General features: G+C 52.3%; 1 protein-coding gene across 5 annotated transcripts in view; it reads left to right on the top strand.

The window, feature by feature from the left end:
* Znf423 (zinc finger protein 423) overlaps positions 1–24,405 on the top strand; it is a 299,505-nt gene that overhangs the window by 159,026 nt on the left and 116,074 nt on the right. For 4 of the 5 annotated variants that reach the window (XM_075976809.1, XM_075976812.1, XM_075976810.1 and 1 more), the window contains one exon: positions 16,719–19,933. In XM_075976809.1, coding sequence (XP_075832924.1) covers positions 16,719–19,933 — 3,215 coding nt within the window. Of the gene's footprint in view, positions 1–16,516; positions 16,562–16,718; positions 19,934–24,405 lie in introns of those variants that run through there. The other variant, XM_075976811.1, reaches the window with a different exon arrangement.

Here is a 24,405-nt window from a genome sequence, read left to right as displayed (position 1 = left end):
CCAGAAGTTCATGCAAGCAGACAGCTGGATCCCCCACACCCTGCTGGGCTCTGTATTGGGGAATGTCATCTCCCTCCAAACACACAAGCCCCATTTTCCCAGTACACACAAATGGTACTAAACGCTTCTTTTATCCTACTGAACCTCGGTTTCCCTATCGGCAAAATGTGTCTTGTGAAAGAAAGACATAGTCTCAGTGCATTCAAACAAGCAAAACATGTAAGACAACTGTTCAGATGCCCTGCGCAGAGCGCATGCTCACTGGTAGCGCTGGCACGGGCAGGGCGGGGCAGCCGTCAATCCTTCTGTCCCAGTAGCTCTACAGCTCAGCAGTAAAGCCCATGGTGGAGGGTGTTTCGGAGGCTGCAACGTGAAAATATGGAGAAGATGGAAATTGTCCCTGCACAGCACAGAGGCAGAACAGGGCCTGCAGAGTAGCTGTAGGCAGGTACTAGCACAGCCTAGAACCCCAGGCTGCCCCGTCTCCCCTCTTCCCTGCCCACCTCCTCTCTCTTCCCTGCCTCTGTTAGGAGCAGCAGGTGCTGGGATTCCTCCAGGAGCTGTGCAGGCTCTGTGCATCACTGTGTCTGGGGCGTGGGGGGCAGTGCCAGAGCTAGGCAGGGCAGAGGGCCTCCCAGGGTTTCCCCCAAGCCATTTATAAGAATGCACAGCCCAATTTTGGGCATTGTATTTTTAGCTACATTGTACATTGTACATTCGTTTTTAGCTGCAATGCATTTCTTCTAATGGGCATTATGAAGACAACACATCAATTTTATCCATGTCATGATTTAGGACTGACCTTAGGTAGGTGGCACTGTCGTACCTGTGGCAATTTAAAGGACCAAGGTGAGCTGTAGTACCAGGGCTTAGATCCTATAGATGACCTCTTAGTGACTCCGGTATGCAAATCTAGGCAGGAGCAGTCATTGCAAGACATGACTGCTACCTACCCACACCATAACACACATGTAGCATCCTTTAGGCTCCCTGAACCTCAAGCCTGAGGCAAGGATATGGTGCAGATTTGGTGGCCCAGAGGCATAAGGGAGGGGCAAGCCTGTTTGGGGTGCAACTGCAGATCTTCAGGCTTCATTTTGCTGGACCTTCCTTTTAGGTAACAAGCCTATGAATGTCCCCGTGGGTGACCACGGGCTCCCTGCCTCCTTTCAGGTGAAGATCATCTTGTGGTTATTAACTCCCCTGATTTTTGAGAGGAGAGAGCCCTGCAAGTGGTTTTGGGTTGGGACATCAAACCCTGACTCTCAGACTGTCCAGTGTAGCTGCAGTGATTCCGTTGAAGGAATCACTGGCTGTGATGGTGAACCCTTGGTCTTTGTACCCCTTGATATGCTCTTCCGGGAAGTGGGTCCACATTGGCCACAGAGAGCCTCTGAGGCATGCTTTCCACCTGTGACATCTGTAAGAAAGTTCTGTGTTTGTAGAAGAGCCTGGAGAGCCGGGCCCAGTGTTTTGCTCACACCCACAGGACTGAGGATATTCTGGTCTAGCTGGGTAAGAGGCACAGGCAGGAGCTGATTTTGCTGTGTTCTGGGGATGACCAGACCTGAAGAAGACAGTGTGCTGTCGACAGCTGATATTGCCTGGAGTGTGGCGCTGCAGAGACCTGAACCTGTGTAGGCCCCTCCCCGTGCCCTGCCTGTGACCTCCCTCAGGTACTTTCCCTGAGCTCAGAGAACCCCTCAATGGTCTCTTGTGGAGGACTGCTGGAATGGAGCCCTGTGGCTGCAGCAGACAGGTAGCGTAGTTCTCCCCCACCCCTTCACGGTACCCCGACCCTTAATGAGCACCTCTTTACACCTGTGCTCCCTGGAGGGGCCCAGCTGAGCTGGCCGCACACTCTGGTATCACTTCCGTTCTCCCTTAGGGCTCAGGATTCAGGCTTCCTCGATGTCTCCCCAGCGATGTTGATGATGACGGAGGGGTGGGGACAGGACTGGACTGCACCTGGGTTGGGGAAAAACTGTGGCTTGACACCTGTGTTATTGGTCCCATTGAGTCTGGAAACCCCCAGCCACAGGCACTGCAGGGCGAAATGGGCCTGGGGACCTGACTGTCCTCTCCTCCAGAGGAGAGCTGTGTAGTTTGCCGAGAAGGAGTGCTGGCTGCCGGGAGGGACGTGGTTGAGGGCTTGTGTGTCCCCTTCCTGGGTGTACTGGAGGTCCTCAGTGGTGCTACTTCCGCTGTCCGCAGTGATTTACACATTGGTCTTTTGGGCCACAGGATCTTGTGCTGACAATAGCCCCTTCTAGTGAGATCTCTTCCAAGTGGGTTCTACTCACAGGCTGGTGATTCCTTCTCAGCTGGTGGGAATTGGGGGCACTTGGAGCCCACTCATGACTAGTTTGTTATTCTGATGTCACGGTGGCTCCTCAGGTACTGTGAATTGTACTTTTGGACTTCTCTGCTTAATATTCATAGTGTTGACCCTGACCTTGCTTGTATCCTCCAGACTTCCTTCTGGGGCTGATCACCTGACAGCTTGCTACTTTGGGGCACTGTGTGCTCACCTGGCTTTACTTCCTTTTCTTCTGAGGCCGTCTTCACTGTCTGTTCCCATCCTCACCTCTTCTGGGAGTTTTGTGGCCTTTGTACCCTAGTATCGCTGCTGTGGCTCAAATGTCACTTGCCCTTTGGGCCTCCCACTCTTCTCACTTAGACACTTCATTCTGCAATCGGAGCCCAGGATCATTTGCTCTAAAATGATGGAGAACTCAAAAGTAAATTAAAATCTTCTAGGCATAGTGGGCAACCCCCCTCTTTCCTCCCAGCCCTTAGGAGGCAGAGGCAGGTGGATCTCAGTTTGAGGCCAGCCTGATCTCCACAGTGAGTTCCAGGACAGCCAGACTGCATAGTGAGACCCTTCCTTGAAACAAAGTAAATGATACACAAAATCAAAGAGATCCTTTGATAGCATTCAGGAGCCTTCTAGAATGCCCATTCTGGATCTAGAGTGCGAATAGAGCATTATTGCCTTTGGCCCTTCCCCAGGGTTGCAAAGGGTAGTCACTATTTCAGCATTTACGTCATCAACAGCATCTCTACACCCTCCTCCAGTCAGCATGGTTCTACCAAGTCAGGTACCCCATGTTTTGGAGAAAGCCGGCGGCGAACCTACCTGGTCTTCAGATCCCAATTCAAGAACTTCCTGCCTCTCAAAATGCCTTTCTGTGCTTGTCTGATTCTATCTATGTTTGGTGCTGTATGGTAACACGGACTTTCCTAGGGAAAGCCCAGGGGCATTGAAGCACTGTTCTCTGAAGACTCAAGTGAATGGGAAGTGAGGGACTGTGGCCTCATAGTTTGGCACAGGGGCTCTTTGGGATGCTGTGGGGGTGGCAGAGCTGGGCCATGAGCAGCAGGGTGGGCTACATGGCCAGTAGAGGGCGCCCTTGGTGGGTACCATAGCTGGACACAGAAGCTGTGCAATTGAAGCAATCCAGTCTGAGTTAAGGCTTTCTTCCTAAACCGAAGGTCATTCCAGTCGAGTGCCTCCCCGAGTCCCAAATTTCTAAGCTGTAAACTAGGGCCATACTGAAAGTGGTCATCGCCCAGGATGGTGGTGAAGAGTCACGATGTAAAACTTAGGAAGAGCGTGGCACTATGCTGGCCACGGGGAGGGATCAGTGTCACCATGCCCCAAACCCTAAAGGGTGCAAGGGGCACAGGGACTCAAACATTCATATACAGACAAGCAGTTTATTGAGGCTAAGGAGGGTCACCAATAGATGGCAGGTGCCATTGGGGAGGGCTTCCTGGCGGCAGTGTCTCCAAGGACAGCTTGTGTTAGTCAAGCTGGAGCAAGGTGGTGTGCCAGGGAGCAGCAGAGGGCTCCAGAGGTTCAGCTACCTCCTTCTTGACAGAGGAGAAAGGCCATCTGCTCCCTGCATGGCCTCAGGGGTGTAGCTCTGCTTGCTGTGTGTTTGTCCCAGGAGCTGGTGCAGGGCATACCCACACCCTCCCACGGCCTCTGTGGGCTTCCGGACAGCGAGCAATTCTGACTTCTGATGCTCAGACTCGTTCAAGGGTAGAAATGCTATCCAAACACTCCTAATCTCAACCGAAGGATTGTTTTCTCATGGAAAGCTTCACGTATATTTAATCGTTTTAAATTGTTCCGAGTGCCAATTAGACTTTTAATTTTGCTGTTCCCTCCAGCGACTGGATAATGTATATGGTTGATGTTTAATCAGAGTTGAATTTTCCTTCCTTCCTTTCCTCTCTCCCTCCCTCCTCCTCTCCTCTCTCTCTCTCTCTCTCTCTCTCTCTCTCTCTCTCTCTCTCTCTCTCTTTCTCTTTCTCTTCCTCTCTTTCTTCCCCCCTTCCTTCCTTCCTTCCTTCCTTCCTTCCTTCCTTCCTTCCTTCCTTCCTTCCTTCCTTCCTTCCTTCTTTCTTTCCTTCTTTCTTTCCAGAGAAGTGATGGGGATAAGACCATTTTCCTTCGGGGGTGGGGCAGTGCCAGGTGGCTCTGGATTTGAGGTTATCTGGGGTGGGGTTATGGGAGCTGCCTCCAGAGTGTCAGCCTAAGTCCCCTCCTGCCTGCCTGCTTTGCTAATAGCTTCTCTGTCTGGAGAACCCGATGCCGCGTTAAATATATGGATTATCCAAAAATTTCTGCAGCAATAGGGTGAGTTATTATTGATTCACAGAGCACGACAAAACATCGCTGCATGAATTAGCAAACAGCTGTTTCTAATTTGAGTTTAGAACGGTACACAGAGGAACTTGTTTCTCTGTTCGCTCCTTTCATTTATAATGAATTTTAATCACCGCTACAGGTGAGAAAAATGTAGAAACAAGCTTGTATCTTGTGGAAGAAACAAAGGAGAGACAGATGCTAACAGATTTCCAGTCTGTGATAAAAGGGATGTTTTGGTACACTTTACATGTAATTAGAGTGCAGCTGTCTACAGTCCCAGGTCCATGAACGTGGCCGAATGTGGGCTCTGCCGATCTCCAAAGGGAGTGAAGAAAAACAGTGATTCAAGCCGAAAGCATGCTGTTTTTTTCTCTAGTCAGCAGGGTGCCCTGTGCACCGGCCTTCGGCAGCTTCTTGAAGCTCTCGGAGATGACTTAACAGGGTGCTGGCTCCTGGTGGAACCAAGCAGAACAGTGTGGATTTGCAGGAACCTTCTTGATTTCCAGTGCCCAGTGTTTGGGGAATTCTGGCAGGGGCAGATTGGGGAGCAGCCTCCCTTGCTGGCAGGATTGGTTCAGATACTCCTCTTTAGCAAGCTTGAGCGCAGCCAGCTCTCAGTGAGTTGATGAGTGCTGTTTTTTTTTTCCTGTAGTCTGTTTAATTTCTGTGATAAAATTCGAATGGGATTGCATTCACAATATCAGTGCTAAGTAAATTTGTCTAAGGAATGATGCAGCCAGCGGCTGTGTGTTCTGCCAGGTCGGAGGTTTCAAGGGGAAAGATGACCTGCACTGTGAGTCTGGAGGCCTTGGGAAAGGCAGCCCCTGTGGTGCAGTGCAGGGTAGTGTGGATGGGCTGCTGGGGCCTTGACTTTGCCATCTGTCATGAGTGTGTTGGTCTGGATGGCCTCAAAGGTGCCTTTCAGGTGGTGTCCTGGGGTTGGAAGTCGGGGCTACATCTGGCCTCGATACAGGTCATTTCTTTTGCCTTAAAAACCAGCATCTGCAGGGTAACTTGTGGTCCTCAGCTCAGTTCCTCTTTGCTAGCCACTGAGGCTCAGGGAGATACTATCCCCGTCTCTTGGCCATCGAAACTGCCAAAGCTGTCTTATTACTCTGTGACCACCTTGGTGACCTGTGAGCCAGCAACAACGGCTCTTCACTCCTTGCAGAACACTGATCATGGGTAGCGTTTCACGGACACTCGCTTAATTTCATCTGTAGAATAACAGTAGTCGAGATTGTCAGTGCCCCCATTGTACAAAGGAGGAAACGTGAGTTTTATCTGTAAAACTAAGGCAGGATAATGAACTTGAGTGATGTCTTATGAATGGGTTGTAATGGGGACAGGAGTGGGGCAAGCTCAGTTGCTGACTGATCAGCTGCTGGGAATACAAATGTGTTCTGGGTCTAGGCCATAAGGACCAAAGAGGGAAACTTCCTGGGTACGGGCACGTAGGGAAACAAGTGCCTTTGGTCAGAAGGGGAACTGTGGCTCAGCTGTCCCGTGGCTATGTGGCCTGTCCCTTTAGGACTTTCCCGCCTCCTCCAGGGATGACCAGGAGTGAAGGTGGACCTTTGAAAACCATGCAGAGGTAGTTTGTGAGTTCGTTGGTTTCCCCCAAATGCCTGATAACTGCACAGCTGCAGACTGCCTGGTTGTGGGGGAGGGCTATGGTGTCCTGAGGCTTCCCTGCTCAACGTGTCATTTCTCCTGCTTCAGCTGGTCAAAAGCAAATACCATAGGCTTTGTGGCACCTCTCTTGATTCCTTCAGTCATGAGGTGACCTCCTTTGTATATGAAGGAGGACCTTTGCTAGGCGGGGATCTGGGGCTTCTCCTGGGATGCTCACAGGTTGGCGGTCATTGAGTTCATTGCAGGGTGCCTACCTGCAGAAGCAAATGCACCATCCTCAGGATGGTGTTGCCCAGATGGCGTGAAGTGCTGTCACCCAACGCAGGCTCCAGGTTGGTAGTAGCTGCCTCAGCTACTCAGGGCCCCGTTTCTTTATTTTATGCATATGATTATTTTGCCTGTATTATATATGCACACTATGTATATCCAAGGAGGCAGAAGAAGGTGTTGGATTCCCTGGAACTGGAGTTGCAGATGGTTGTGAGCCACCAGGTAGGTACTGGAAACCAAACCCAGGTCCCCTCTGCCAGAGCAGGAAGTGCTGTTAACCACTGAGCTGTCTCTCTGCCCCCCTCCCTTCACTTTCTTCTGCCAGCCTTTGTTTGCAGGGGCCATTCTGGAATTTTATTCCATCCTACAGAGGCTCAGAGAGGGGCAGTAGCTTGTCCAGTTCACACAGGTAATGAGCAGCAGCCCTTCTGAGTCTAGGGCAAACCTGTGTGTGCATTTAGTCTGGAGCTCTGCCATCTCTCTACGGTTGTCTTAATTTCTTTACTTTCTTGAGACAACTCTCAGTGTGTAGGGCCTGACTAGCCTGGAACTCACAATGGAGACCAGACTTGCTTTAAACTCAGAGACCCACCTGCCTCTGCCTCCTCAGTACTAGAATTAAACACATTTTGATTCTTTAATCCCGACTCTTTGGAAGGCTTATTAAGGTCCTCAATGGCAGCTCTTTGCTGTTTCATGACATTCTGGCAACCCCAGAGCTAGCAGGAAAAGGGAATGTCTGACAGTGGCCACCGTCCTGTTGGGGGACTGACGGGTCCCAGAGGTATGTGCCCAGGTGTGCCTGTGTGGTAAGGCAGAGGGGGGGATTCCTGTCCTCTGTCAGCAAGAGTGCTTCCCCCAGCTTTCAAAGACCACTGACCTCTGCATACCTGTCTCTGCATGCAGACTCACCCCTGCCTTTCCTTGCTGCAGTCTTATTGGGGACAATGACAACACCATATCCAGAAAAACCCTGAGCTCCTTGGGGAAGGAATGGGCAGGTTGGAACTGCAGCTATGTTTGGTGAAAACATAATTCTTATTCAGTATTTCAATTGGGGCCAAGTTGGACATTGTAGCTTTGTGGGTTTCTCAGATGTCTCCTCTCTCCCGCCCCCAGCTACTCCAATCCCTTTCCTTGGTGTGGCCTTTTGACTTTCTGGGAGCAGAGCCTTTGTCCTTTCAACACCCCAATTTGTCAACTTAGAAAAATGTAATCATGACCCCTGGCATGAAAAGGCTCTTTCTTGTATTTTCTTTTTTCTTCCTTTTAGAACAGTTTTTAAAACCATCTAAAAGTGGTCTTAAAATGTAAACAGATAATAATGAATAAATAGAGGTTGGATCGATAGCATCATAGGAGTCCAAGGGTGTAGGTATATTCCTCACCCCGAGAAACATTGACTATGGGGCAGGTTCAACAAATGTCCTGAATAGGGAGAAAAAAAACGAACAAACTGGGGGTGGGGGGAATCACAAAGCTGAGACACCTACTGCTGTGACCAGGCAGAATGCATCACCTAGCTCGGCTCTTAGAGCCCCAGAGGTTCTAACAGGCATGTCTACCTGAGTCTTAAACAGCAAGAGAGGGAATCCTCGTATATGGTTGGTTATATAGTGCCAGGTCTGAGCCCCGCCGAGTGGTGACCTCATCACTGATGGCTCATGGCTCCACCGTCTGGGTTTGAGGTCCCCCCCCATCTGAGCCATCCTTTCCATCTGCAAACCGTAGCACACCTTTGCAGGGTAGCACACCTTCGCAGGGTAGCACACCTTCGCAGGGTAGCGCACCTTTGCAGGGTAGCACACCTTTGCAGGGTAGCGCACCTTCGCAGGGTAGCACACCTTCGCAGGGTAGCGCACCTTCGCAGGGTAGCGCACCTTTGCAGGGTAGCGCACCTTTGCAGGATAGCGCACCTTCGCAGGGTGGCACACCTTCGCAGGGTAGCACACCTTCGCAGGGTAGCGCACCTTCGCAGGGTAGCGCACCTTCGCAGGGTAGCGCACCTTCGCAGGGTAGCGCACCTTCGCAGGGTAGCGCACCTTCGCAGGGTAGCGCACCTTTGCAGGGTAGCACACCTTCGCAGGGTAGCGCACCTTCGCAGGGTAGCGCACCTTCGCAGGGTGGCACACCTTTGCAGGGTAGCGCACCTTTGCAGGGTGGCACACCTTTGCAGGGTAGCACACCTTCGCAGGGTAGCACACCTTTGCAGGGTAGCACACCTTCGCAGGGTGGCACACCTTTGCAGGGTAGCACACCTTCGCAGGGTAGCACACCTTCGCAGGGTAGCACACCTTCGCAGGGTGGCACACCTTTGCAGGGTAGCACACCTTCGCAGGGTAGCACACCTTCGCAGGGTGGCACACCTTCGCAGGGTGGCACACCTTCGCAGGGTGGCACACCTTCGCAGGGTAGCACACCTTCGCAGGGTGGCAAACCTTCGCAGGGTAGCGCACCTTTGCAGGGTAGCGCACCTTTGCAGGGTAGCGCACCTTTGCAGGGTAGCGCACCTTTGCAGGGTAGCGCACCTTTGCAGGGTGGCACACCTTCGCAGGGTGGCACACCTTCGCAGGGTAGCGCACCTTCGCAGGGTAGCGCACCTTTGCAGGGTAGCGCACCTTTGCAGGGTGGCACACCTTCGCAGGGTAGCACACCTTTGCAGCCGAACGGTTCTACTCTCCACTCCTGCGTGTAGGGCTTGGAGTGTCGGCTGGACGGCTTTCATCTTGTACTTTTTCTCACTCCCTGTTGGGCTAACCCGGCAGTGTTTCTGCTGGTATAAAAATTTTAAGACCCTTGTGGCTCTCCTGTGTGTTTCACGGGGAATTGCCCTTTAAGACAAGAGGCTTCTCCAGAGGTGGTTTCTAGAGAATTTTGTCTCTGCTGTTGGGTTTTGTTGAGATGGCTCGAGGACAGTGCTCCTAAGTCTCCCAGACACTCTGTCTTGTTTGGGGAAGGTCTGCGAGGCACAGCCTTCGTCTCTTATAACGGCCTTCTGTGTGACTCACCCCTGACCTCTTGATTTTCCTGAGGTGGCGGCAGAATCCACGGCCACACCCTCTTTGCTCCTCTGCAGTGTGCCTTCCTAAAAGTAAAACAGTTCGAAAATTTCCCAAGGATGCCTCTTGGTTCCTTTTGCACATTTCTGCCTTTAGTCTATTTCTCCTTTCTTATTGTAAGCTGCAAGAAGAAGCCAGAAATACCTTCAACATTCTGCTAGAAAACCCAGTAAATACCTGCGTTTTTCCATTGTAGGCTCTTCTTCTCATGCAGCAGTGCAGGGAAGGGGGGTACGGGATGGGGACCACAACACTCTAGCCTTCTGAGAGCATAGTTCTTTTTGGTAAGCCTTATCCATACAAGTGTCCCGGCCCCTGGCTCGTGCTGGATTAGGTTTCAATCCAAGGGGATTTTAGTTTTCAGGAAAACACTGCTCTCCTTCCAAGTCTGCACCAACAGTCACCTATACCCGTATTTCAGTTAACCTGCAAAAGGCTGCCCACCCCTTTGCAAAGAATACATTCCTCTTGAGGTTTTTTTTTCCAGCTCATGACCACTGTCCAGCTCCTAAGTCACTTTCCTATCACTAGGTGTGTGATCTGGTGGCACCCCACTCCTGTCACCTAAGAGCTATACTGTTTCTTATTGCCACTGTAACAAATCCTATGTACATTGTAGCTTAAAACAACACAAAGTCCGGGACTAGAGAGGTCGCTCAGCAGTTAAGAGCACTTAAGTGTCTTTTAAGAGGTTCAATTCCCAGCACCCACATGGTGGCTCATAATCATCTATATCTCAAATTCCAAGTGGTGCAATTGCATATATTCAGGTAAAGCGCTCATATACATAAAAAAAAGAAAAAGGAAAAAAACAGTCAGAAGTCTGATAGACACATAGGGGAAAGGTCAAGGTGGTGGCGTGGCAGAGGACTTTTGCCACTCATAGAGTTACCGCATTGGTCACTCGTGTGTCTTCAACCCCAGCAGCAATGGACTGGCTTGTTCTCCACCTCCCTTTCCTCGTTTAAAGACGCAGTGTCTCCAGAGGCCTCTTCCAGATAATCCAGAACCATCTCTGTATGTTAAGGTGCTAACCAGCACCCCAGGTCACGGTTACAGGCTCATATCCATTAGCTTTTGTTTAGCACCGCCTCTGACTTTGGTTCTGTGCAGGGTCTGTAGGCAACCTGCTTCCTTTGCTTTCTTCATGGTTGTTTGGCAGCAGACCCCATCCATTCTGCTCCCCTACCACCAGCTTTGCCCAGGATACGTCTGTGTGTTGGAGCATGGCTCCACTCCGCCTGAGATGCTGTAGCTGGTTCCTTTAGATCTAACATGACCATTATCACCATGAAGTAGAACAAGAATGTCTGTAATGACATATAGGAGACCTTGACTTGAGTCATGGTGAAGAAACAGAACTTTATAGAAGATACTAGTTCCATGGGAATGGGCTGTTGACATTCCTTCTTGGAGTGGGGGCATCAAGACACTTCTCCTTGATTCCAGTCTCCATTCCTTCCTGCCCTAGCTGCACATAATCTTAGAAACACTAAGTTAGAAAAGGTGAACCCTCAACAGCTGCCAATCAGTCACATGTCCTCCTGAAAGTGACCCAGTGTGCTCCTTTGTATGCCAGCTCGGACTGGATGGAACCTTTCTTCGGTCTGGACATTTCTTTTGAATTTACCAGGAAAGCCACAAAACACCTAGGGTTGTGTACTGGAAGCTTCAGACTTCTTGGGGAAACTTATTATTGCTGATTACTGAAAGCAGTTCCAGGAAAAAGCCTCAGGTGGCTCTGTCCACCCATGGTATAGGACGTAGTTGGTTCAGGAGGGAATGGTGGCATCTCTAAGGCCAGCCATCATCAACTACACTCACCCCTGATGACCAGGGCCATAGACTCCCAGGCTCAAGTGCTCTTCCTTGAAGGGAAAGCAGGAACATGCCCAGATGCCCCACACTGCATGTCCTTTTGTGTCAGAAGGCCACTAATTTGAGTTCTGACTGACTCTACGGGAAGTGGTGTGTGTGTGACTTACAGCATATGCATGCAGGTCTTGCATGCTCTGGAGACACAGAAGACTGGGTTCTTCTGTACACCCAGGCAGCTTTGGGGGTGGAACTGACCTCAGTGTAGCTGCACAGAACTTTTCAGGTCCTTTTGTCTCTGCACCAACAGCAGGATTTGGGGGACGCTGTCCCAAAGCCTCATTGCTCAGAGGATCGATTGAGCCTTTCTACAAGGAGGAACCTGGTGCCCTGAGACCATTCCATTCCCATCCATCTTTGCTCATGGCAGACATTACCAGTTGATTTCAACTTTTCTTCACATGGATGGAACTTATTGGGCTGGCAATGTCCTGGAGACCCAGAACTTCCTGGGCTTCAGCCATGCTCGTCTTGTTACTGAAGCAGGGGTCTCTGCTAACGCTTTTCATGATTGTCTCTTCCTCTCGGTGCTGGAGGGTCACTTTCTCCTCTGCCCATGCCTCCTATGACTGGATGATCACTTTTAGCTAATTCCTGTGGATCTGAAGGCTAGGCCACCCTCCCTCCAGGATCCTGGCATCCTCAGTAGCTGCTCATTGATGTTCTTTGATAGGAGCAGCTACAAACTGTGCCCCCTGCCTTCCTGGGTGGCTGTTCCACGATGCCTGCCAGTTTCTGGTGCCTCCATTGCAGCCGTACCTTGCTGCACTTGCTGTGGTCACACCTACCCCTAGCCCCCTGGCAGTCTCTGAGTTTGATCCCACAAGCCTGGAATGCACTTGCTTATGCTGCAGATATATTTAAAAGCCCAGTTAATCGTCTTTTTACTTAATCGATTCTTTTTATCAAAATTTCCTCCTCTCTTATGCGTGTGTATGTGTATGTGTTTTCCTCCAGCAGACAGCAGAAGTCTTCTATAAACCATTTCTTTCCAGGCCTCTTTGCTGGATTAGCCATTTTCAAATGAATTTAATCTCCATTTTGAAAGTAATTTTTCTCCTCATTCTGTTCTTCGACCATGCTCGTTCGAGAGGAGGGAACTGCTGAGGGGCTGGCATTTGTCACTCTATCTCCCATCTCAGCATTGTGGATGAAGCTACCAATTGAATAGGATTAAGTAGGTTTGTTTCCTGGCTCTACTGCCTGGCAGCTGGGTGGCACTGGGCAAAGCAGCCTCTGTGTGTCGTTTTCGCCTGTACATGGAAAGGAAGTAGTAATACGCCCAGCTCATTGAACTGTTGAGGACTGAATTAGCGCATGGTTCGCAGAAAATCCTCCTTTGAAGGTGGAAAGCTGGCTGGATAAGGGAGGCATTCCAGGAACCTACTTGTTGCTGAACCCTGACCGTTCACCTTGAAGGGAACCTTGAGATACCCTTGGCCCCATTTCCACTCTCCTCCCTTTCCTTTCTGTACTCCTGCCAGAGGCTGTGTGGTCATGCTAGTTCTGGGTAGTTGTGCTTGCTCAGGGGTGGGCATGCTTCTGCAGCGTAAGTGCTAACCGTGTTTGAGGGGTGTGTGTTCCTGTGAGGAACAGGAGTGTCCCCTTCTTCTGCTGATGCCCGTGTAGGTCCAGCGGAGCCTTGGCCCCTGCTCCTCTCTCTAGTTTTCTTCTGGTGCCATTGGCTAGATGTCTTCAGGGCACTTGGAGCAGGTGGGCGGAGAACCACCAGGGTCGAGTGATTTTTGAATAGCCGACTCTAAGCAGGGCAGTTTGGACTTCACATGTCAGCATGCCCCTTTCCTCTGATTGGGCCCTTTCATTTTAAGGAGCCTTATTTTCATTTCAATTCGGATCATTATGATCTCAGCAGTGGTTTGGTTTGTTGATGGAGAATAATGCACTTCCTTTTCACTTGGAAACCTGTTTGCAGAGAATAAAGCCAAGCAGTTAGCCCCACAGTGAACTTTGGGCACCTTGCACAACCGGGCAGGTCTTGATTCCCTTCATGGCGGTGGCAGTTGAACGGCTCATGTTAGCCTAGGTTGGGATACTGTCCAATTGGGAGATGCAGGGCTCAACTCTGTGAAGCATCCAGCTTTGTGTGATGGGCAGGTTGCTCACCCCTCTGACTCTCAGCACCCCCACCTCAAACGGGGTGCTCCCGCAGACCACCAGCCACAGGAGCTGTGAAGGCTGAAAGATTCGCTGAGATAACAGACATGTATAGTGCTGGCATGCGGGACATGCACGATAAACGTAGCTGCTAAAAATAGCACTAGTGGTACTAATTAGAATTAATTATTATTATTGGCAAAATACTGCTTTTGTTTACCAGCTTTATAGAAGTCTAATTTGCATGCTGTAGCGTTCACTTACTTTACTGTGCCGCTCAGCACCTCTGTAGGCAGTCCACAGAACTGTACGGGCCTTTGCAGCTATGGCTAAATCCACTTCCGTTTCCTCGACAGACTTTGCTTGCCAGTTTGACATTGACCGTGGCGCCCACTTTCAGCCTCAGGCAGTCCTGAGTGGGCTCTGTCTGTGGACGAGCCTGTTTGCAACATGCGTGCCAACGGAACTCGAGTGGGCTTCCTATTAATTTCCTCATTCACCCCCTCACAGTGGTTCTTTTTTTAGACGTATTTACTGAATCTGAGAGGTTGAGAGGCTCATCCATGGTGTGGATGACTTGCTGGGGGAGCTTGGAAGCTCAGGGGTGTAGGTAGCTGCCCTTTGGTCATCAGTTAGGACGAAGGTTTTAGGAATCAAGGACTGTTAGAGACATGCTAGTTCAGGCTTGTCCCAAGGGCAGAGTGCCTTCCTGGTGTCACCTTCCTGCTTGTTCGTTTTCTCCACTCATCGGGTATCTAGGGGGCTTCTCTGAGCGTCGGTGGTCTCTCCCTGAGATGTATGCCCTGAACATTTCTTACCTTTTTCTTTCATTGCTTGTCAGGATTTTGTTTCTGGGATCCATCTCAGTTTCCCCGTCTGTACAGTGGGAGTGCCCTAGTTCCCACCTCCCCAGAGATGGTGAGAAGTCCCTGGTAGAGGCTGGGCACACTGGAGAAGTTCTGTGGTAGTTTGGGTATTTCTGAGCTAAGATATCAAAATAACGTAAAGCTAGCTGAGCCTGGCCAATGGGCAGAGGCCAAGCAAGTCCCTGCTCCATCCATCTCTTCCCCTGGGTCCCTTTGTCTGTGCCCCTCAGAGCCCAGCTGGCAAAGGCTGGGAATTAATAGGCAAGGGATAAGGCACCTCCCGCTGCGCCTAATCTAGGAAGCTGGTAGCGGCTGCGTCCTTCCCGGCCAAAGGGCCTGTAACGTGAGGCCCCCAAGAGAGAAGGTGCCCTCACTCCAGGAGGGCGTTCCTAGGGGTGCTGGGCTTTAGAGGTGAGGAGGCTGCTGGGAGACACAGAACGGAGGCTGTGGAAAGCAGTCTCCATCAGGCGGAGCTGGACCCGCTGTGCCAGCCAGGGGTAACTCTTTATGCTTTGGAAGCTGAGGGTGAGGGGGTGGGCACTGGGGCTGTGATGGGAGCCTGGGGCGTGCCCAGTGCTAGTTACGAGGAGCTGTCCTGCCAGCTCTTGGGTTGTTTTTTTTGTATTTTTAATTTTTTTTTGAATAAGCTCTTGTGTTCAGCAGAAACAGCAGTGTGACTACAGAGAGCCTTGGACAGGAGCCCTGGGTCTGTGATGGTATAGTTGTGTGTCTAAGATGTGTGTTTAAGTATCAGTGTGTATGGCATCCATAATGTGGATGTTGTGACTCTGGTGTGCGGGCTGTATACGCACATACCACACTAAAGCAAGGGCGAGTGTACCTGTCCCTGTGAATTCATGTGGGAGTGCACGTGTCTGTGATTGTGTGAGCATATGTATAGGTGTGTGTTTTGGGAGCTGTGTGTAAGGTGTGGTGAGCACATGTTCTTAGGTATGTGAGTGGGGTTGGGGGCATTGCGCACACACATGGTTGCCTGTGTTGGGTGTGAGGCTCTCCACCCTCTTCTCATCCTGTGTGTGGGTCAGGGGCAACTTCTGTGAGGTTTTTCTGAGGATTGAGCTGGCCGGCTGGAGGCTGGCAGTGTGGCCAGGGGCCCTGGTCTCGTTCCTCGGGGTCACGAGACAAGGTCAGCGCAGCAGAATCTGGGCTTTTGTTTGTCTCTCCCCTGCCCGCAGCGGCCTGTGGTCTGTTTCATTCATTATTAAGTTTTAAATCCACTCGACGAGAAACTTGAGCCTCCGAACGCCTTCCTGCTAGGGCTGGCTCTGTCCAACCCCCGCTGTGCTTTCTGAACTTCGCTGGCTTTATTTGCTGCGTCCTGTGTGCCTTTGTTTTCCCAGAAATGGGCAGCCCTGAGGTTTGTTTAGCTTCCATCAGAGGTTGGATGGGCCAAAGAAGTCCCTCTTGTCTCTGGCGAGCACAGAGTCCCTTAGATGAGTGAAGGGTTGCTAGCCCTGGGCTCTGGCCTTTGGTGGCCTGGTCCATCCTTATGGCTATCACCTGGGCTCTTGGGTGAGGAGGATAAAGCCGGGGTTGGAAACAAAGAAGACAACTCCTTGGGGACACTGACTGGGTACCTTAGGTCTTCCTTTCTGCCCTCAGCTTGCTTCATTTGCATCCTGGAGTCTGATGTTGGGGGCCCTGCACCCCTTGTTTCCAACTTCTTCACTCCCCATTCATGGATATGATGGTACTGTTAAAATCAAGGGCGTTTTCTGTCCTTGCTAAAATTGGTGCCCAAAGGATCAGTTGGATTCCTCTTAAAACTGGGGGCCTGGAGGCTAGGGGCTGAGGGCTGATGGAAGTTGACTCCCAGATGTGGTTGGAATTAGGAGACTTGGATTCCTTTTGGCCTATGGGACTGATGGTCTGTGAGGTCATTTCCGGTGACTTTGTCCAGGCTGCCCCTCCCCCACCACCACCAGGGAAGTGGCTGCTGGCCCTTCCTCTCGTGGGGGTGTACTGCATCCAGCCAGGTTTAGACAGGTGTCATCGCGGAAAAGACACTTCCTTTCAGTACCCTGCCACCTCTCCGCCGTGTCTTGTGGATGGGAAGGCCTGTATGTCCACTTACTTCCGGCCCCTTCATCCGCCCGCCCCTGCAGCAGCTGGCCAGCTGCACAGCCTCTGCCGAGAGCTGTCGAGAAGCTGGCTCTGTCCTTGCTTCCCAGTGGGCCTGGGAATTGCCTCTAATCTCTCTTCTGCCTTCCCCTGCAGATGGTGATGACGACCCACAGCTCTCCTGGGTGGCTTCATCTCCCTCCAGCAAGGATGTTGCGTCACCTACGCAGATGATCGGAGATGGTTGTGACCTCGGCCTCGGTGAAGAGGAAGGAGGCACCGGCCTGCCGTACCCTTGCCAGTTCTGCGACAAGTCCTTCATCCGCCTGAGCTACTTGAAGAGGCACGAGCAGATCCACAGCGACAAGCTTCCGTTCAAGTGCACCTACTGCAGCCGCCTCTTCAAGCACAAGAGGAGCCGAGACCGGCACATCAAGCTGCACACAGGCGACAAGAAGTACCACTGTCACGAGTGCGAGGCGGCTTTCTCCCGCAGCGACCACCTCAAGATCCACCTGAAGACCCACAGCTCGAGCAAGCCATTCAAGTGCAGCGTGTGCAAGCGCGGCTTCTCCTCCACCAGCTCTCTGCAGAGCCACATGCAAGCCCACAAGAAGAACAAGGAACACCTGGCGAAGTCGGAGAAGGAGGCCAAGAAGGACGACTTCATGTGTGACTATTGTGAGGACACCTTTAGCCAGACGGAGGAGCTGGAGAAGCACGTGCTCACCCTGCACCCACAGCTCTCCGAGAAGGCGGACCTGCAGTGCATTCACTGCCCTGAGGTCTTTGTTGACGAGAGCACGCTGCTTGCCCACATCCACCAAGCCCACGCCAACCAGAAACATAAGTGCCCCATGTGCCCCGAGCAGTTCTCCTCGGTGGAGGGTGTGTACTGCCACCTGGACAGCCATCGGCAACCCGACTCTAGCAATCACAGTGTCAGCCCTGACCCTGTGCTGGGCAGCGTGGCTTCTATGAGCAGCGCTACGCCTGACTCCAGCGCCTCGGTGGAGCGTGGATCCACGCCAGACTCCACTTTGAAGCCACTGAGGGGGCAGAAGAAGATGCGGGATGATGGGCAGAGCTGGTCCAAGGTGGTCTACAGCTGCCCCTATTGTTCTAAGCGGGACTTTACCAGCCTGGCTGTGCTAGAGATTCATCTGAAGACCATCCACGCGGATAAACCTCAGCAGAGCCACACGTGTCAGATCTGCCTAGACTCCATGCCCACCCTTTACAACCTCAACGAGCATGTGCGCAAGCTACACAAGAGCCACGCCTATCCTGTCATGCAGTTTGGCAACATTTCAGCCTTCCACTGCAACTACTGCCCTGAGATGTTTGCCGATATCAACAGCCTGCAGGAGCACATCCGAGTCTCCCACTGTGGCCCCAATGCCAACCCTCCTGATGGTAATAACGCTTTCTTCTGCAACCAGTGCTCCATGGGCTTCCTCACTGAGTCCTCCCTTACTGAACACATCCAGCAGGCACATTGCAGCGTGGGTAGCACCAAGCTGGAGTCTCCTGTCGTGCAGCCCACGCAGTCCTTCATGGAGGTCTACTCCTGCCCTTACTGTACCAACTCTCCTATCTTTGGCTCCATCCTGAAGCTCACTAAGCACATCAAAGAGAACCACAAGAACATTCCTCTGGCACACAGCAAGAAGTCCAAGGCAGAGCAAAGCCCCGTCTCCTCTGACGTTGAGGTGTCTTCCCCAAAACGACAGCGTCTCTCTGGGAGCGCCAATTCCATCTCGAATGGCGAGTATCCCTGCAATCAGTGCGACCTCAAGTTCTCCAACTTCGAGAGCTTTCAGACCCACCTGAAGCTGCACCTGGAGCTGCTGCTTCGGAAGCAGGCCTGCCCCCAGTGCAAAGAAGACTTTGACTCCCAGGAGTCCCTCCTGCAGCATCTGACGGTGCACTACATGACCACGTCCACCCACTATGTCTGCGAGAGCTGCGACAAGCAGTTCTCCTCCGTGGACGACTTGCAGAAGCACCTGCTGGACATGCACACCTTCGTGCTCTACCACTGCACCCTGTGCCAGGAGGTCTTCGACTCCAAGGTGTCCATTCAGGTGCATCTGGCTGTGAAACACAGCAACGAAAAGAAGATGTACCGTTGCACGGCCTGCAACTGGGACTTCCGCAAGGAGGCTGACCTGCAGGTGCACGTGAAGCACAGTCACCTCGGCAACCCGGCCAAGGCTCACAAGTGCATCTTCTGCGGTGAGACCTTCAGCACCGAGGTGGAGCTCCAGTGCCACATCACCACGCACAGCAAGAAGTACAACTGCAGGTTCTGCAGCAAGGCCTTCCACGCCGTCATCCTGCTGGAGAAGCACCTGAGGGAGAAGCACTGTGTGTTCGATGCAGCTGCAGAGAACGGCACGACCAACGGGGTGCCCCCCACTTCCACCAAGAAGGCAGAGCCTGCTGACCTGCAGGGCATGCTGCTCAAGAACCCCGAGGCACCAAACAGCCATGAGGCGAGTGAGGACGACGTGGATGCGTCAGAGCCCATGTATGGCTGTGACATCTGCGGTGCAGCCTACACCATGGAGGTGCTACTGCAGAACCACCGGCTTCGGGATCACAACATCCGGCCCGGCGAGGATGACGGCTCACGGAAGAAGGCAGAATTCATCAAGGGCAGCCACAAATGCAATGTGTGCTCACGGACTTTCTTCTCGGAGAACGGGCTCCGGGAACACCTGCAGACGCACCGGGGCCCTGCCAAGCACTACATGTGTCCCATCTGTGGTGAGCGCTTCCCCTCGCTGCTGACGCTCACGGAGCACAAGGTGACCCACAGCAAGAGCCTGGACACGGGCACCTGTCGCATCTGCAAAATGCCCCTGCAGAGCGAGGAGGAGTTCATTGAGCACTGCCAGATGCACCCCGACTTGCGCAACTCCCTCACTGGCTTCCGCTGTGTGGTCTGTATGCAGACTGTCACCTCCACGTTGGAGCTCAAGATCCATGGCACCTTCCACATGCAGAAGCTAGCGGGCAGCTCGGCTGCCTCCTCCCCCAATGGCCAGGGCCTGCAGAAGCTCTACAAGTGTGCCCTGTGCCTCAAAGAGTTCCGTAGCAAGCAGGACCTGGTCAGGCTTGATGTCAATGGGCTTCCCTATGGCCTATGTGCCGGCTGCATGGCCCGTAGTGCCAATGGACAGGTGGGTGGCCTAGCCCCACCCGAACCTGCTGACCGGCCCTGTGCTGGTCTCCGCTGCCCTGAATGCAACGTGAAGTTCGAGAGTGCCGAGGACCTGGAGAGCCACATGCAGGTGGACCACCGTGATCTTACACCAGAGACCAGTGGGCCCCGGAAAGGGGCCCAGACGTCACCAGTGCCCCGGGTAAGTGCAGCCTGACAATCATTCCTTCTCCTCTCCTCCTTGGGGATCAATGGGTACTCAGAGAAATGACAGCTCTGCCTGTGTGCTTCCTGGTGGTATGTCTTATAGCAGCTCAGAGAGCAGCACTGCCCAAGTGAGTTAAGAGCATCTACTCTGTCCTGTGTCACCAAACATTTCCTTCCAGCTGCGTGGTGTGCATACTATTTATTTATTTATTTATTTATTTATTTATTTCCTTTCCTCTCTGGGTCTGGTTTGTCAAGAGCTCATCTATACCACGGGAGTAACGGTCATCCTGATACCCTAGATTTGTGAGGAGCCAGTGCCATGCAGCCAAAGTGCCCAGCAGAGTAAATGGTTAGTCTGCAGTCCATGTTCCTTTTGTGATGGCCAGCGTCTTCGCTGTTTGTCTGGAGTGAACTGAATACCTGGCTCACTGTGTCTTCTTGAGTGAGGCACTTCTTAGCTCTGGGCTCTCAATCTTAGATTCCTGTAGCGCACATCCTAGTGATGACAGGTAAGTACCTGAGTAGAACCAGGCGTTGGTTGGGATTGTATATGCTTGCTACAACCTCTGACGACAATATGTCATGGACAGCATCATGGTAGCTGGTGCAGTTATGGTATGGGGAAGAACCCTTGAGTATGGTATAGCAATTGTTTGATGATGTCATCAAATTTGTCTGGAGCTCCCCTTATGTTTTGTTGTTTGTTTGTTTGTTTAATAATTTATTTAACTTTATTTTATGTGCATTGGATCCCCTGGAACTGGAGTTACCGTTTTGAGCTGCCATGTGGGTGCTGGGAACTGAACCCGGGTCCTCTGGAAGAGGAGCCAGTGCTCTTAACTGCTGAGTGCCCCTTATGTTTGGAGGGGTCTGTGAGCCAGGAGTGGATCCCACCTTTGAGACTTACATAACCAGGAGAGCCATGGGCTCATAACATGTTGTTCTGATTGAGGCAGAGGATTATGGGTTGGCAGTGGGCCCACTAGGCGTTAGGTTGGTGAACACCTGAGGTGGTTGCAGCCTGTGTGGCCTTTGAGCGTCAGACAGCCTGGGCCCGAAATTCCCACCACACTTATGTTGTGTTTCCAGATGGAGGAGGCATCACGTAGGTCTCAAGAGTATCTCTCTCTCAAGGATTGCTGCTGGTGCCACTGATAGGGAGGCGGACTGGGGAAGCCACCTGCCACGGATGCTCGCTGAAACGTGGGGGTGTTTGCTAAAGGTGTTTGGTCTCAGGATAGGAACACAGATTTAGGATTGAGAGAGAAGGAGGAGGAGAGAGAGGACTGGAGAGAGTGAAGGAAGAAACCCCAGAGGACAGCCTCCTACCCTGGCCCTTGTGTCATAGGTGGGCCTACTGAAGCCCAGTGAGCCCAAGAGAGCCGGTATACACCTGGCTAAGGGAACCATGCCCCAATACAGACAGAACTGTGAAGTGCATTGGGAGTTGGAGGACTAGAGAGAGGCCTCTCTTTGGAGACTGTGGCACCCCTTTATCTCATGGCTTGCCAGTTGACTTCAGTGAGCCTCTGAACAGGGTCAGCGGGACACCTCTCAGAAATCTAGAGTGTGGACACTGGTCTTGTTGCCCAGCTCTGTCTGGCTTTGAGCCTTGGCTGGCCAGGGGCACTCTACTTTGTCCTGGGGAGTGTGGGACTCTGGAATCATACGGCTAAGCTGCAGATCTCCCTCTCCCAGGACCTGCTGTAGTTTGACCCCTCTGGGCCAAGGTCCTCCTGTAAGGTCAGAAGGTCATAGCAGTAGGACTTAACATGACAGTGTTGGTGACTTCAGGGTAGTAATTCAGACAAAGGAAATGGTAACCCCTAGTGTCTGCTGAATTGATTCCCCAGGGATCCCTACAGCTAACCCGCCCTGCCACGACTGGTCAGTGCCGAGTGGTGGGAGGAGTGGGACCTTTCCTATGCTCAGAGGGTGGAAGGAGTGACAGAGTGTTGGGCACAGGATGGGTCCTGTGTTGTTGCTGCCACTTAGGGTCCACTCTGGCTGAGGTCGGGGTGCAATGGTCACCTGTCATCTAGGCAGTCCTTCCCACACTCATTTTCACAAGGGACACAAGCCCAGACTGGTGAGTTCAGTTGCCCGGGCCTTAGCTCTCAAGAGGCAGAGGTGGGACTTGAAGGCCTCCTGTTTACACAGTTCCTCCTCATGCCCATCCCTCCCCGCAGGCACCCTATGGCCCATCCAGCCTGCATGGGGATGCAGCTGGCAGGAATGCAATCTAGGCCAGTCCTGTTCTTACACGGGGGCATGTGGTTGGGCTCCTGTTGCCCTTCCTGAATGCATCCCAAGCTGGATGACCCGCCTGTTTCAGCCCACCCACCACTGTGCTGAGGGTCCTGATGGGCAGGAAGCTGCTCTCTGAAACCTGGAACTCCCCTCCCCTCATCTGCCCTGCATTGAGCGCCTCGCTTAGAAAACCCCTATCACCTGAGGGTATCTCTCTTGGCCCCCAGTGACAGGGTTGGTCTCCAGTAAGCAAGAGCCCTGCTATGAGGCTCTGTTTTGGTAGAGGGACTCCATCCAGACTCTGAAAGGTGAGCCTGTAGCCAAGAATGCACAGCGATGCACATGAGGCAGATTGAAGTCTTGTTCCTATCTCTCCCCAGGCCTTTCCCTCCCTGTCATCCATGTATGAGGCACCAGGCTGAAAATCCTACCACCCCCGCCAGCCCAGAGATCCAAACAGATAGACCTTTTTCAGAAAGAATCTAGACAAAGCCCAGGTACCTCCTTGATCTAGCCATTGCCCCTGGGACCTTGCCCCCTGTCTGGGCACGCCTGAGGCCAGGGACCCAGCTGTCTGCTCACCCACCCCTCACTTCCCCCAGGACTCACTCGTGTTAGAGCAGACTCTGGGGGCTGTGCAGGGGCTTGGGGGCTGGAAGGCTGGGACCCTTGGGAGTGTATCCATAGCAACCAGATCTCAGAGGACTAAGTTCCTGTGGGGCTGAGGATGCTGTCGGCTGGAGCGTGAAGCATTGAGGTTTCTAGCTCCCCCGTTCATAAGTAATAACAACATTAACCCGCCTAGCCAACATGGGCAGACCTCTGGCCTCTCACTACCTCAGCAGGTTCTGGGGTGGCTCCATTCTTGGTGGAGCCCCTGGGTGCTCTCTTTACCTGTTCTACCAAAGATTAGCGGATTTCCAAGTGGGAAGGTTAGGCGTGTACCTAGGTCACACCAGCTTTCTCTCACACAGAGCAGGACTGTTTAGAGACTTGGGGCCCTAGAGCCTAGAAGAGCTCAACAAGGAGCTCCAGAGGGAGCCTGCCTGGCAGGGAGTTCCAGTCCCCTCGCTTACAACATGGGGCTTGGACCTGGTGGTAGCGCCTGTGGCACTGCAGCGTCTCTTAGGGCAGTGATGCGGTATAAACTGCCAGCTTGCAGTGGCTGCTGGGTGCATGCCGAGCGAGAGCGCAGTGATGGACACTCCGAAGCTGACCCCTCTCCCCCTGACGGGCTCAGCCAGCTCCTCCCTGCCTTTCTCGCTTTCCTTCCTTATTCTGGGGTGAGAGTCTTTTCTGTTCCAAGGTTGCTCAGGGCTCTGCTGGGGAGGCAGCCCCTGGCCACAGGCCCTGGGCCTTAGGTCTGGTGTTTCTGGACGGCCCCTAGAGAAGGGCCTTGCCATAGGAGGGGCTTTGAATGTCAAGTTCTGCCTTTGTGTTAAGTTGTTATGTCTCCTATGGTGCTCTAGGCTCAAGAGGAGGAGGCAGTGGTTTTTCTGGGATGCTAGAGAAGAAAGGTAGGCCAAGTAGATGTGAGAGCCAAGTTTGGAAGTATTGGTGCTGGTGAGCCTCTGCGTGTGTGTGTGTGTGTGTGTGTGTGCTTGCATGCTAGTCATGCATGTACATATATGAATCTAGGCATTGGGTGTTCAGTGCCTGTGTTTCTGTCACACACTTCATGGGCCTCTGCCAGGGTATGTGAGATAGATGCAGGCATCAGGGTTCCAGTGAGAGCAGAAGGCATACGTGTTCTTACCTTTGCCAGGATGAGCAGGTAGTTTAGTGTGTGAGACAGAATGAACGGTTCTGATAGTAGAGAGGCCAAGACACCTCTTCTCCATGAATATGGAGTTGAGCTGAGATAGGGCCTATGGAGTTGTGTCTTCCTCAGAAGGTCTCCATCCCTGTGGTCTTACAATGATCAGGATTCTTCGGCACTGTCTTAATCCGCTCTCTGAGAGCTAATCTGCCCTCTTCTTCCTGGGGTCTTTCCAAGCTGAGTACCAGCTTCTGGGACCAGTGTCATGGCTAGGAACACACTGAACTCCTTGTTCTCCTGAAACACTTGGGAACTGTTAGAGGGATATTGGAATCTGAGCAGGGGCACTAACACTGGAGCTTGAAGCTTCCAACCCCAGCTTCTTTCCATCTGTCCATCTAGTTTATCCATTCAAATTTTTGTGGCCTCAATTACAATCACAATAAAAGCTAAAC

This window comes from Microtus pennsylvanicus, chromosome 6, assembly GCF_037038515.1.
Source record: "Microtus pennsylvanicus isolate mMicPen1 chromosome 6, mMicPen1.hap1, whole genome shotgun sequence".
NCBI lineage: Eukaryota > Metazoa > Chordata > Mammalia > Rodentia > Cricetidae > Microtus > Microtus pennsylvanicus.
Note: the sequence above shows the minus strand (reverse complement) of the source record. Positions and strands in the feature narration are given on the sequence as shown.